At 51.1% G+C, this 12,500-nt stretch overlaps 1 protein-coding gene across 1 annotated transcript in view; it reads left to right on the top strand.

The window, feature by feature from the left end:
* Positions 1-12,500, top strand: part of LOC308161716 (Krueppel-like factor 7) — a gene marked incomplete at both ends in the record, with an annotated part of 34,100 nt that overhangs the window by 15,273 nt on the left and 6,327 nt on the right. The window contains one exon of the mRNA XM_080535777.1: positions 8,048-8,681. Within this exon, the coding sequence (XP_080391903.1) occupies positions 8,048-8,681 (634 nt within the window). The remainder of the gene's footprint in view (positions 1-8,047; positions 8,682-12,500) is intronic.

Here is a 12,500-nt window from a genome sequence, read left to right as displayed (position 1 = left end):
TTATGTGCGGCTCTCCCATAATTCACCTGGCGTTCAAGCGAGCTGGCTAATAGGGCCGTGTCCTTTGTGAGCAATCGCTCTTCCTTATTTCTCCTGTGTCCCCCCGCAACCCTCTCAGGGGCCGAGCAATTTGACTTCTCCACTGGATGCAGGGCCGACACACACACAAACACACACACACACAGGGAGTCACACACATACACAGGCGTGCACGCACGCACACACACACACACACACACACACACAGGCACGCACCCATGCACCACCCACACACACAGAGTATCACACACACACACACACACACAGGGAGTCACACACATACACAGGCGCACGTGCACGCACACACACACACACAAACAGGCACGCTCCCATGCACCACCCACACATACATAGTATCACACACACACACACACACACACACACACACACACACACACACACACACACACACAGACACAGGACTTCTCTGTATTTTCCTGAAAGAGACCTTGCGGCAGGTGGTGACAGCAGGCAGTGGTGGAGGGATATTTTTAGGTGTTGCTAAATGAGGCTATAAATTTTGGCTTGGCCAGTCACAGGTGCCTTCCTCCTGGTTACCAGTGTCATATATTTCTCCTCATGTCTCCCGTCTATTGATCTAATGGTGGAGGCCAGGACTGTGGGATTGTCTGAAAGAAGAAGGTCCTTGACAGGTGGTTATTTTCTTTGGCACCTGATTGCTACATTGTGAGCTTAGATGTCGGGTCGGGTAATGCTCTGATAAAAGCCCCTATTCAGAAAGAAGGATATTTAATAAATGCTTACCAGCCATAGCCACATATTTCTAAAGTACAGTATAACAGCTTTTTATTCAACCGCAGGCTTAAGTGATTTAGTCTATTCAGCTGGAGATGTGTTTAACGTATATTCTCACATTCCCCCCCAAAATAAATGATTATGAGTCAACGAGGAGTGTGAGTATTCATTATGTCACAGTCAGAACACTCGAAAAGGTGAATAGCTCTCGACAGGATAAAGAGTCTAGTGAAATGAGTCACTGACTCTACTGTATCCAGGCCCCTTAGCCCTTAGCCCATACATAGCCCAGGAGATGGACTCACTCCTTGTATGGCAGAGCTCTCCACTCTACCACTCTGCAGCCAATTCTGCTGTCTGTCGCAATTGATGAGGATCTTGCAGTGTGCAGCACTCCCGATAGAAACGGCCTGTGGACAGCCAGCGCATCATTTTTACACCGTCGACAAATGCCGCATGTTAGAGGACAAGCCCCTGACATGACAAATGACCCCGGCGGAGTCATTTCCAACGCGCCACCGCCACCGCCACCGCCACCCCTGCACCAGTGGCCAAGGGCCAAGAGAAACAGGATTAAATTATCCCCCAAATTAAAAGGGCATATCTGCCTTGTCTCCGCTAACAGCTGTTTACGTTTGTCTTCTGCAATGTGTCGGTCGGCGCTATTCATTTATTTTATTACCTGTGTTTATTAGCCTGCCCGGGTGGCAGTGGCAAGGGAGGGGGGGGGGGGGGGGGGGGTGAGGGGTGAGATACAGGGGTGGGTGGGGGGGGTTGGCACTTGGGTGCTAATTGCTTTGCTATGAGAGAATGCGTCGGGGAGGGGGTGTTTTGTGGTGGGGAGAGGGTGGGGGTCGGGGGGTGTCGGGGGGGGCAGAGTGGGTCAGGAGTGAGGGATGTGGGCTACAGTAAGGGACAGAGGGATGGAGGGATGAAGGGAAGGAGGGAGGGGAGGGAGGGGAAGAAAGAGAGGAGAGAGGAGTGGGGGTTGACACAGGTGCAGAGATGGGGGATGGGGGAGGGCAATTACACAGCGGGAGTGTCTGAGTGGTGCTGCTCCATCATAGACTGTTGATTAAAATTTCATTGGGTGAGGCTGGGGGGTAGTTGGGGGGGCGGAGGGGGGGGGGGGGCGGTTGTGGCCTGGGCAGGGGGGCCGTTTCAGGGACATAACCTAGGCAATAAAAGCTTGTGCCTCAGGACATTCAGAGGGCTGGGGTTTTGTCTGAATGTAATATTTCTTGTGTTTACTGAGTGATATTCGACGAAGAATGTTGCCTTAGAGGGCGCCTGTGTTCCAGTAGATACAGAGAGAGAGAGTGTGCTTGTGTTCCAGTAGATTCAGAGAGAGAGTGTGCCTGTGTTCCAGTAGATTCAGAGAGAGAGAGTGTGCTTGTGTTCCAGTAGATTCAGAGAGAGAGTGTGCCTGTGTTCCAGTAGATACAGAGAGAGAGAGTGTGCCTGTGTTCCAGTAGATTCAGAGAGAGAGTGTGCCTGTGTTCCAGTAGATTCAGAGAGAGAGAGTGTGCCTGTGTTCCAGTAGATTCAGAGAGAGAGTGTGCCTGTGTTCCAGTAGATTCAGAGAGAGAGAGTGTGCTTGTGTTCCAGTAGATTCAGAGAGAGAGTGTGCCTGTGTTCCAGTAGATACAGAGAGTCCTAGGTTCTGACGCTTCCTTTGTAGCTGGAACGAAGAAAGTTAACCGGCATTGACAAGGTCTGGAGAGTATTGTGTGCGTTCTGTTCGGCTGTGTTGTCTCCTGTTCGCTCCGCTCTGTGAACAGAGAACCAAATCTCTTTGTTGAGATAGAACAAGCCATTCGATTGTCAGTACCTGGCTCTCTGCTGAAAGAGGAGTCTTGTTCCAGATCAAAGAGAATCACGTTGTCCACTCAGCATTGTACAGGGCTGATATGTGTCGACTTTCCGCACAAGTGTCTCTCCATTGGCCATTAATCTCTTTATTGAGCGACTTTTTTTTTACCCTGTTGTTGTGTCTTTTGTCAGAAATCAGCTCTCCTAGTGACTTCAGTTCACTGGTTTTACGACGTCTTTTCAATTAAGGCAGGAAAAGCGCAGATGCATGCACGCATGGACACACACACACACACACTCACACACACAAATACACACGCGTCTGTGTGCTCACACACTAAAGCACTGTATTTACTGCCTGCCTCTGTAACTGTATCCTCTAAATGTCAGGAACCCTGGGGCTTAGATAAAGGGGGGATGGGTTGTGTGTGTGTGTGTGTGTGTGTGTGTGTGTGTGTGTGTGTGCGTGTGCGTGTGTGTGTGCGTGTGCGTGCCTGTCTGTGTGCATGTGTGTGCGCGTGCATCCGTGCGTCCGTGTGTGTCTGTGTGTCTGTGTGTCTGTCTGTGTGCGTGTGCGTGTGCATGCGTGTGTGTGTGTGTGTGTGCCTGTGCGTGTGTGTACGTGCATCCGTTTCAGCTGTCCTCTCCCCTTTGGCCTCGTCGACATGGTCGCCCCGCCTCAGCCCGACCCCATGGCGGCGGCCTCTCCGCTGTCACTCGGCCCGTCATCAAACAGCGGGCCAGATCCCATCGAGACGGTCGGCAGGGCCCGCCACCGCTGAGGCGATGCGTAGAGAATGACGCCCTGCTGGAGGAGGGGGAGTAAATTCGTGAAATCCGTGAAATCCTATCGGAGACGGTGTGGGCTCCAGATGACTGTGATGTTAGCCTGCTGAGATGATGGTTTAAATGTCATTGGGACAGATAGCATCTACCTCTGACTGGGAGGCTCAAGCAGTCTGCTCTCTCTCTCTCTCTCTCTTTCTCTTTTATTCTCTCTCTCCCTCCCTCCCTCCCTCCCCCTACATCTCCCCCTCTCTCTTATCCTGTCTCCCCCCTACTCTCTCTCTTTTTTATCTCGCAGTCTGGACGGACATAAGTATGAAACGGGGTTAGAAGGGGTTGGGGGGGGGGGGGGGGACATTTTAAACGCCCCGCTGTCCATAGTGAGAGTCTGTCACTTCGTACAGTGGCTCTCGTCGGGCCCCCCCCTCCCCCCCGCCCTCCCCCCAGTAATTGCGGTGTCGTTACAGAGCTAATGGTGCAGCAGCGGCTACCGCAGGCTCCTCAAACCAAACGCTCTTGTCGGCCCCCGCAAAACGGCCGCCCCCCCCCCCCCCCCCCCAAACGACATAAAAATGGCAGAGGAGTGAGTCTGGGGGGCTGAGCAAACAGGGAAATCATCTCCGAAATGAATCAAGGGCGCCGTCCCAATTTTACAGGGGAATGGTTATGATCTTTGGAGCGGGCGGGTGATAATAGCCGTGGCGGGGTTATAACACCCACGGTTATTGTTATGAACACTGGAGGGGAGGGGAGATGGCCCGTCACACACAGGCTCCACTCCGCCTCATTGGGAACGGGGCACTGGCGTTGAAGGCGATATGATACAGTACATGGCGAGGAGAGGAGGGAGGGAGGGAGGGAGGGAGGGGAGGGAGGGAGGTAGGGAGGAGGGAGGGACTGTAGACTCTGAAATGGCACCTCTCTCTACTCTACAGTAAGTCATCCAGCAAAGCCCCTCTGGGCACAATGAGAAGTTGTTTTTTTCTTCCTGCAGTGAAATCAAGGGGTCTTGGCACGTAGGCTACTAGTCTCTAGGATCTCTTATATACACTTGCACACACACACACATGCACGCACACACATGCACACACACACACAGACACACACACACACACAGACACACGCACACGCACACACACACACACATGCATGCACGCACACATACACACACACACACACATACACACACACACACATATATGCACACATACGCTACACACAGCCTTCCCATCAGCAAATTAGCTGAATAAAGAGTCTCTCTTCTCTGGGTCGTTTGAGTGGCTAATTACTCATCAGCGCATGCTGCGTAGAGAGAGAGAGGAGAGCGGGGAGAGAGATCAGTTTTGCATCAAGAGGTAGAGCTTCAAACGGCATGCGAAAAAGCTTTGAAAGCCAAAGCGCTTTAATTAAAACCTATTTGTATGAAGGAAGGAAAAAATTAATTTGAACCCCAAAACGGAGGGGAAGGGGAGAGAGAGAGAGAGAGAGAAAAAAGACACACTTTCTCGGGGAGATGCGGGGAGGAGATACAAACACATTAGCTTAGATAATGTGCTGACTTTATTATCCCGAGCAGCGGAGCCAAGACAGTGAGAGTAACCGACTGGGATATCAGCGATCATTTCCCCTTTGTGTCTAGTTGGACTCCAGCTGGATTCACTAATAACAGTTTGTGATTGCCGTCCTTGCGCTTCTTTGTCTGACAGAGGCTCTTAGCGCTGGGTATGAACTCCCTCGGCTCCACATCTATTATTGATGGCGTTCGGCACACACACACACACACACACACACACACACACACACACACACACACACACGCGCGTGCGCACGCACGCACGCACACACACTCACTCACACACACAATCTAAGCCAAGCATCAAGGCTCTCTCTCTCTCTTTCTCCCTCTCCCTCTTTCTCTCCCTCGCTGTCTCTCGCTGTCTCTCTCTCTCTCTCTCTCTCTCTCTCTCTCTCTCTCTCTCTCTCTCTCTCTCTCTCTCTCTCTCTCTCTCTCTCTCTCTCTCTCTCTCACCCTCTCCCTCGGGTGGAGGCCAGTCCAAAGAGGTTCACACTGAATGGAGAAAATTGAGCCATTTGTTTTGGCCTCATTTTTAGCTGGAGCTACAGTCGGAGGGGGCGGGGGGGGCAGTCAGTCCCAGTGTGACCACATAAACCCTCACACTATTGGTGTTTTTTCCATAGGTTTTAACTTAAACAAAAGAGAAAGTTCCTACTTGGCCCTGATGGTTTTCAGTCTGTATGGTATACGTACAGTACATGAGCTTCCTCTTTCTGGGGTACTGGTTCATCACCTCAGTGACCAAGTTGTCCCTTCTCAATAGGTCACTTCCAATGCGATGGAAAATTACCACGTCAGTTTCAACACAATGAACAGTGTCCAGCATTATAATTCCGTTACTTGCAGTGGTTTTCCTGTCATAATCAGTTGTGAGTGTGTCTGTATACATTTCGAACCAGGCATACAGGATCCTTATTAGATCTTTCATCGAAAAATTGTCTCTTTGAAAATGCCAACTCGGCTAAAGACAGGGGGGTTAGCCGTAGTTTAATGTCCTTTGACCATCACAATGAATCTTGTGTGAGACTTGACCTTTATCCATACGGTGTACACACCAACACACACACACACACACACACACACACACACACACACACACACACACACACACACACACACACACATACACACACACACACACCCCTCAGGCAGTGTCACTGTTACCTGATATTCATGGCATAAGGGGGGAGAAATAAAGGTCATACATGAAATGTCACAGGTAGTGTATTCTGCACTAGATATGTGTATGATTTCACCCCCCACCCCCCGTCTAAGCCCTAGGGTGGTCTCCTACCCACGGCTCCCCCCCCCCCAAGCCCTGTCACTGAGCCCTGTACCGACTGTATGGTGAGGCAGCACTATGCTTAAAGAGCTAGCTTAGCTAACTCGATGGTCATTTGGCAGTAGCATGGGCTGGCTATATAGTAGTTCTCCCAAAAGTGGATTCCAAGTGCATTAGTGATGATTGATCCAATTCAAGAGGGAAAAAAATACAGTGCCCTTCCTCCACACTTGACTGGGTATTGTATTACACGTAACAATTACTGAAAAGGAAACAAGTGTTGGCAAATCATACCAATGAGCCGGACAAAAGCATGGCCAGAAGCCTTGCCTTAGCACAAGTGTCAGCTTTACAAAAGACTTTGTTAGTGCGTCGTGTGACACTGTATCGACACACAATGCTTATCAGACAAGTTTCCTTTGAAATAGTCACCGCCCCTGAAGAAAGCGCTTTGATTTATGTTCATATGCAAATTGTGCCTCCGTAGGAAGAAGAAGACGTTGTTTAAAAAAGGACCCCCAAAAAAAGGGAAGCTTATCATCACACAGCAGACACCCAACTTAATTTGTGGCACTGGTTTTGTCACAGGGGGGTTGGTAAGCACAGGGGAACGATGTAGCTAATGGCGCAGTCCTTTTTCGATGGATTGTGTCACGTCGCTGAAGTTGAGATAATGGAGTTATGGCAGCTATAATTTCCACTGATGACTTGGATAAAAGAGCCGGAAGGTTCTGACTCCATTCGGGCGCCGCTCCCAACTGCCAAAGTGCTCTAGCTGTGTGACATGCCAAACGGAACACTCTAATAGCCCAACTGGCCACTGTGACTGCAGAACAATATTGTAGAACCATTTCAAAAGAAACTGCTGACTGGCCGGTTAGTGAGCCGTGGGCTCTCTGCTCTCTTTTTCTCATGGCAAGGCATTTCTCATTCTAATGACCCCCACTGCAAAATAGATAAATAAATAAATAAATACACACGCAAAAAAATAAATAAAAAAAAATGGATGTGCTTGCTTGTTAGTATTCTATTTACAGAATGTTTTTCTTTTCTTTTTTCTTTTTTTCTCTCTCTAAAGATTATATTTCTCTAGGTTCATTTCGGGCGTAGGGTACGGTTCAAGTGAGAGGGGAGGGACCAAGTCTAAATAGAATAACCTTATACTGATTGTTTGGTAAACACTCTGCCCTCTCTCTCCCGATGTGTGAGTGTAATAAAAAATTCCACGGCTGGTTTATTTCACTCGCCCTGCAAAGCGGAGCTGAGGGAAACAGTGAGGCCAGCACAGTTCACAGCTCCTGAGAGCTCTCCCAGGCAGCCACAATCAATCACAGAGTAATCCCCTCTCTCTGAAGGCCTTCTGGACCAGGTGATGTGGTCAACACCCCCCCGTCTCTCTGGAGCCTCTGGACCACTGGACCATGGCTGGTTAGAGTGGCAACACCTGCTGGGGCAGAATACTGATGTGTTGTCATGAGGTCCGATTGTTACAGTGGGATGTGTATCTGGCCCTGTCATGGGACATACATTGTAGCTATGTCCTGAATATTGGACATCTGCTGATTACTTCATTCGGACAGTGAATGATCAGTTTTTTCAAATAGGATTTGATTGGAGCAGTTGTTGTTTCTGTAGGGCGTGATCAATGATTTTGGGTTGTGTTTGATATGGGTGGATGAAACGTCTGGTGCCCATGTTAACCCGCCTACGGCTGTCCTGAGACCCCTGTTCCCATGTTAACCCCTGTTCTCCTCCCTCTCTCTCTCTCTCTGTCTCTCTCTCTCTCTCTCCTGCAGACGTGTCTGGAGCTGGAGCGGTACCTGCAGACGGAGCCCAAGCGTCTGTCAGAGCTGTTCGACGAGGAGCTGGAAGGCCTCCTGACCCCGGCCTTCATGCGCAGCGACAGCGACGAGGACCTGATGGACCCCCTCCTCCCGAGCCTGCCCGACCAGCCCAGCAGCCCCCCTCCCCTGCTGGCGTCCCTCCCCAAAGCCCTCCAAGCCCCCCGCCCTAACACCGACAAGACCCCCCAAGACTCCGGAGCGGGAGCCAAGGAAGGGCAGGGCGGAGTCAACGCCGCCCAGCTGAGCGCCGTCACCTCCCTCACGCCCCCCTCCTCGCCGGAGCTGGGCCGGCACCTGGTCAAGCCCACGCAGACGCTCACCGCCACGGCCGACGGCACGCTGACGCTCAAGCTGGTGGCCAAGAAGGTGGGACTCGGGGCGGCCAAGCTGGTGGCCACGCACACGCTGCCGTCGCCGCCGAGCCGGGGGGCGCACAGCGACAGCGAGCAGAGCGGAGTCAGCAGCACGCTGGGCGCCGGGGACATCCCCGAGAACAAGAAGAGGGTCCACCGCTGCCAATTCAACGGCTGCAGGAAGGTTTACACCAAGAGCTCCCATCTGAAGGCACACCAGAGGACCCACACAGGTGAGACACCATGGGCCTTGCAACCCCCCTCCCTACACTAACACACTCCCTACACTAACTACACTAACACACTCCCTTGACAGCACATGGGCCTTTGTTACGGTACCAGTGCTCAGTTTGATAAGCGTAACGTGTCTCAGTTACACTGTTGGTTAAGTTGCCTCTATGCCTGTGTAATAACTCACTATAACAAAACGGTTTTAGATAACAGAGTGCTGTACATTAGTAATTGCCTTTTGATGGCATAGTTACACTGCATACCATGTAATTATCTAATTAATATTAGACCATATTAATGTAACGTTGTTACTACGGTTTCAACATTACTACACAAGTATTGCCCAGTGTTATGATGACAAACTTCCAGTACTTTCCTAGAGGGATAAAAGCTTCAGTCAGAACTACAGTTTCTTATTAACCCCAGTCTCTAACTGAAACCCGACATTTAGACGCTGCAGTATTATTCTGCAGTATTATTCTGGTTATTGCCAGAAGATTGATAGAGCGACGGGGATGAATGGCGTTTCCTTGCTAATTCAGCCATGTAGCCTCATCTAGGGCCTAGCTAGTAACCACCGCTGCCCTCTCGATGAACCTGAATGAGGCAGGGCAACCCAGGCTAACATAGCCTCAGGTGTCTGTGAGTAGCCATGTTAGCGTTAGCAGCATCAACCGTAGCTTTAGCCTTAGCTAATCTGGCTCCTGAGGCCTGCTTGTTGACTTGGCAGGTTCCACCACCACCACCACCACGCTACGCTAGAGATGCTAATCATCTCAGAGCTGATGCAGACGCTCCCCACCCAAAAAAAGAGACAAGAGAAGAAAACAACACCCTGAAGACAGCTGTACGCTCTCTGTATATGTGTGTGTGTTTTACCGATATGTTCATTACAAGAGCAGTACAGTGATGTAATTAGCTTAATCCTCTTTTTTTGTTTTATTATGTCCATAAATCAGTGACACAGGGGGAGATTAAGATTAGTTCAGCAGGACTTAAGGGAGCCTGCGTATGGATGACACGGTCCTGGACGGCCCCATCAATAACACTCCTACAGTTCAATAGAGCACTGCATCTTCTCACTGTGGTTTTAGACTAGGGTGGTCAGAGAGCCCTCCAGATAGGCCTCTCTTCACTCTCTTGAGGGGGTTTAGAAGCTTGTTTTAAAGGGATGGTGATGAATGGAACTTGATACATTGATATAAATGGGCCATTTTGTCTCATCCGAGCACTGCAACTTCAGCTGGCTCAGAGATCATCATAGCTGTGTGTGCTCTATCTCCAGTTGACTGAGGAAATGTAATTAACTGCATCACCGGCACCCGTGATGCTGGTGGGAGTGTGGGGGGTGTGGGGGGGGTGTCCCAATAGGGGGTAGGGCGGGGGCAGTTGCTAGGAAACCATATCAGAATCAGAAACAGGCGAAAGTCCGTAATTGGCTGATTATTTGCGGCTCCTGGTATACCGGTCTCAGCCTGCAACGTAGTGCCCAACTGCCCCTAACACCCCCACCGCCACCCCCCCAAATACATCCCCCACCCCCCCAAATACCTCCCACCCACCCCAACCTGCTCTCTCTCCGTTTGGGTTGCCAGGCAACTGCATCACACTCATCCAGAGCAGAGACGTAATTGGCTGGTGGCGTAGAGTGTCCATGGCTGGCGGATTCAGCCGGCTGCATGGCTCTCCCCTCCTCCTCCTCTCTCTCTCTCTCTCTCTCTCTCTCACCCCGTTGCTAGGCGACTCCATCATGCATCCTCGCCTCGCCGAGTTATAATTGGCTGGCGTTGTTGTTGCCGTGGCGGTGGGTCCAGCCGGCCCCTGCTTCATTCTCCTTCAGACTGGACAGGGGGTGGAGAGGGAGGGAGAGGGGGGGGGGGGGGGGTTGGAGGGGAGGGGGTGAGGGAGGGAGGGAGGGGGTTAATGTAAAGGGGAGGGGGCTGAGAGAGGGGGGAGAGAAGGGAAGGGAAACTCTGGCCAATTACTGGGAGAGGGGTGTGAAACGTTTGCGTGTCTGGCACCTGCGGCCCCAGTACCCCCACTGTCTGAGGCCAAGCAGGCTGGTAACAGGCTCTCATGACAGGACAACACTGGGGAGATCATCTGCTGCTACAGGTCTACTGCAGTTTACCCAGACGTACTGCAACACAACAGGCCGGCGAGAAGGCCCCGGGTCTTTTGGCAAAATGTTTATGCCTGTGTGTATCAAGGGAGAAAAGGCAGATGTGCAGATGGGGTTATATTATTCTCTATTCACCCCAGAGGGATAGGAGGGTTGTGTGCAGTGTGTGTGTGTGTGTGTGTGTGTGTGTGTGTCTGTGTCTGTGTGTGGGTGTGGGTGTGTGTGTGTGTGTGTGTGTGTGTGTGTGTGTGTGTCTGTGTCTGTGTCTGTGTGTGGGTGTGGGTGTGTGTGTGTGTGTGTGTGTGTCTGTGTGTGTGTGTGTGTGTGTGTGTGTGTGTGTGTCTGTGTCTGTGTCTGTGTGTGTGTGTGGGTGTGGGTGTGTGTGTGTGTGGGTGTCTGTGTCTGTGTCTGTCTGTGTCTGTGTCTGTGTCTGTGTCTGTGTCTGTGTCTGTGTCTGTGTGTCTGTGTCTGTGTCTGTGTCTGTGTCTGTGTCTGTGTCTGTGTCGTCTGTGTCTGTGTCTGTGTCTGTGTCTGTGTCTGTGTCTGTGTGTGTGTGTGTGGGTGTGGGTGTGTGTGTGTGTGGGTGTCTGTGTCTGTGTCTGTCTGTGTCTGTGTCTGTGTCTGTCTGTGTCTGTGTCTGTGTCTGTGTCTGTGTCTGTGTCTGTGTCTGTGTCTGTGTGTCTGTGTCTGTGTCTGTGTCTGTGTCTGTGTCTGTGTCTGTGTCTGTGTCTGTGTGTGTGTGTGTCTGTGTCTGTGTCTGTGTATGGCTGTGTGGTGTGCTGACTGAGGCCTCTCCAGCAGCAGAACAGGGTCAGTGCCCAGTACGAGTGGTCATTACCACTATACAAGCACAGGCAGGTGAAGCAGGATCATCTCAGTCTTCCTGCAATCTCAACACTGACAACAACGAATCAACAACAATAGATACAAATAGAAATGGATACAAACAAAATCAGAGCGGGAGATGCGAGGGGTCTAGGAAATCATTCACAGTCTAACGGCCTCTCTCCTCCTCTTCAACATGGAGGATGGATGGTGGGGGAGGGAGGGAGGGAGGGAGGGAGGGAGGGAGGGAGGGAGAAATCGGTGGGGGCGGGGGGGGAGGGGGGGGTGGACGTTGAGTTGCATCACACCACCCCATCCGCTCCTCTCCTCCTCGGCCTCGTCATGCTTTACTTTCTGTTGCATCATGAAATGTTCTCAGCAGATTCCAGATTTCTTTTCCGGTTATGAAAATCCACATCACCCCGTATTCCACCCTCTCCTGCTGGGTTTGGGTGGCCTGGGACTTTAGCATAAAACAACCAAGTCAGAGCCTAGCTACATTTAATCATCCCCTCTGTGAATTGTTGCAGAACATAATGCGGTATGCTCTACCTCTTACTGCTGCGGATAAAACACATTCGAGCATACTCTATGCAAACTCAAGCGATTCCCCCAATTGTTATTGTTGTCGTTCATAATGAGCTTGAGTCCAGGAAGAAAATAGGCATATCCTTTCACTTCAGGGATTCAACTTAAACTTCTGAGGGGCATTTCGAGCAGCAACAGAGCTGTGCTGGGGGGGGGGGGGGGGTCCTCGCTGCCTTGCGCTACGCTGTCGCCAATGATCTGAACGTACCGTCGCCTCGGATTGAGCCGCTTAGATTTCACTTTAATGGCACTTTAGTCTGGTTAGGAAGATTGGTGGCCATGGTGA

This window comes from Nansenia antarctica (genome assembly GCF_963989245.1).
Source record: "Nansenia antarctica genome assembly, chromosome: 7".
Taxonomy (NCBI): domain Eukaryota; kingdom Metazoa; phylum Chordata; class Actinopteri; order Argentiniformes; family Microstomatidae; genus Nansenia; species Nansenia antarctica.
The sequence above is the reverse complement of the archived record's forward strand: the minus strand, read 5'-3'. Positions and strand labels throughout refer to the sequence as shown.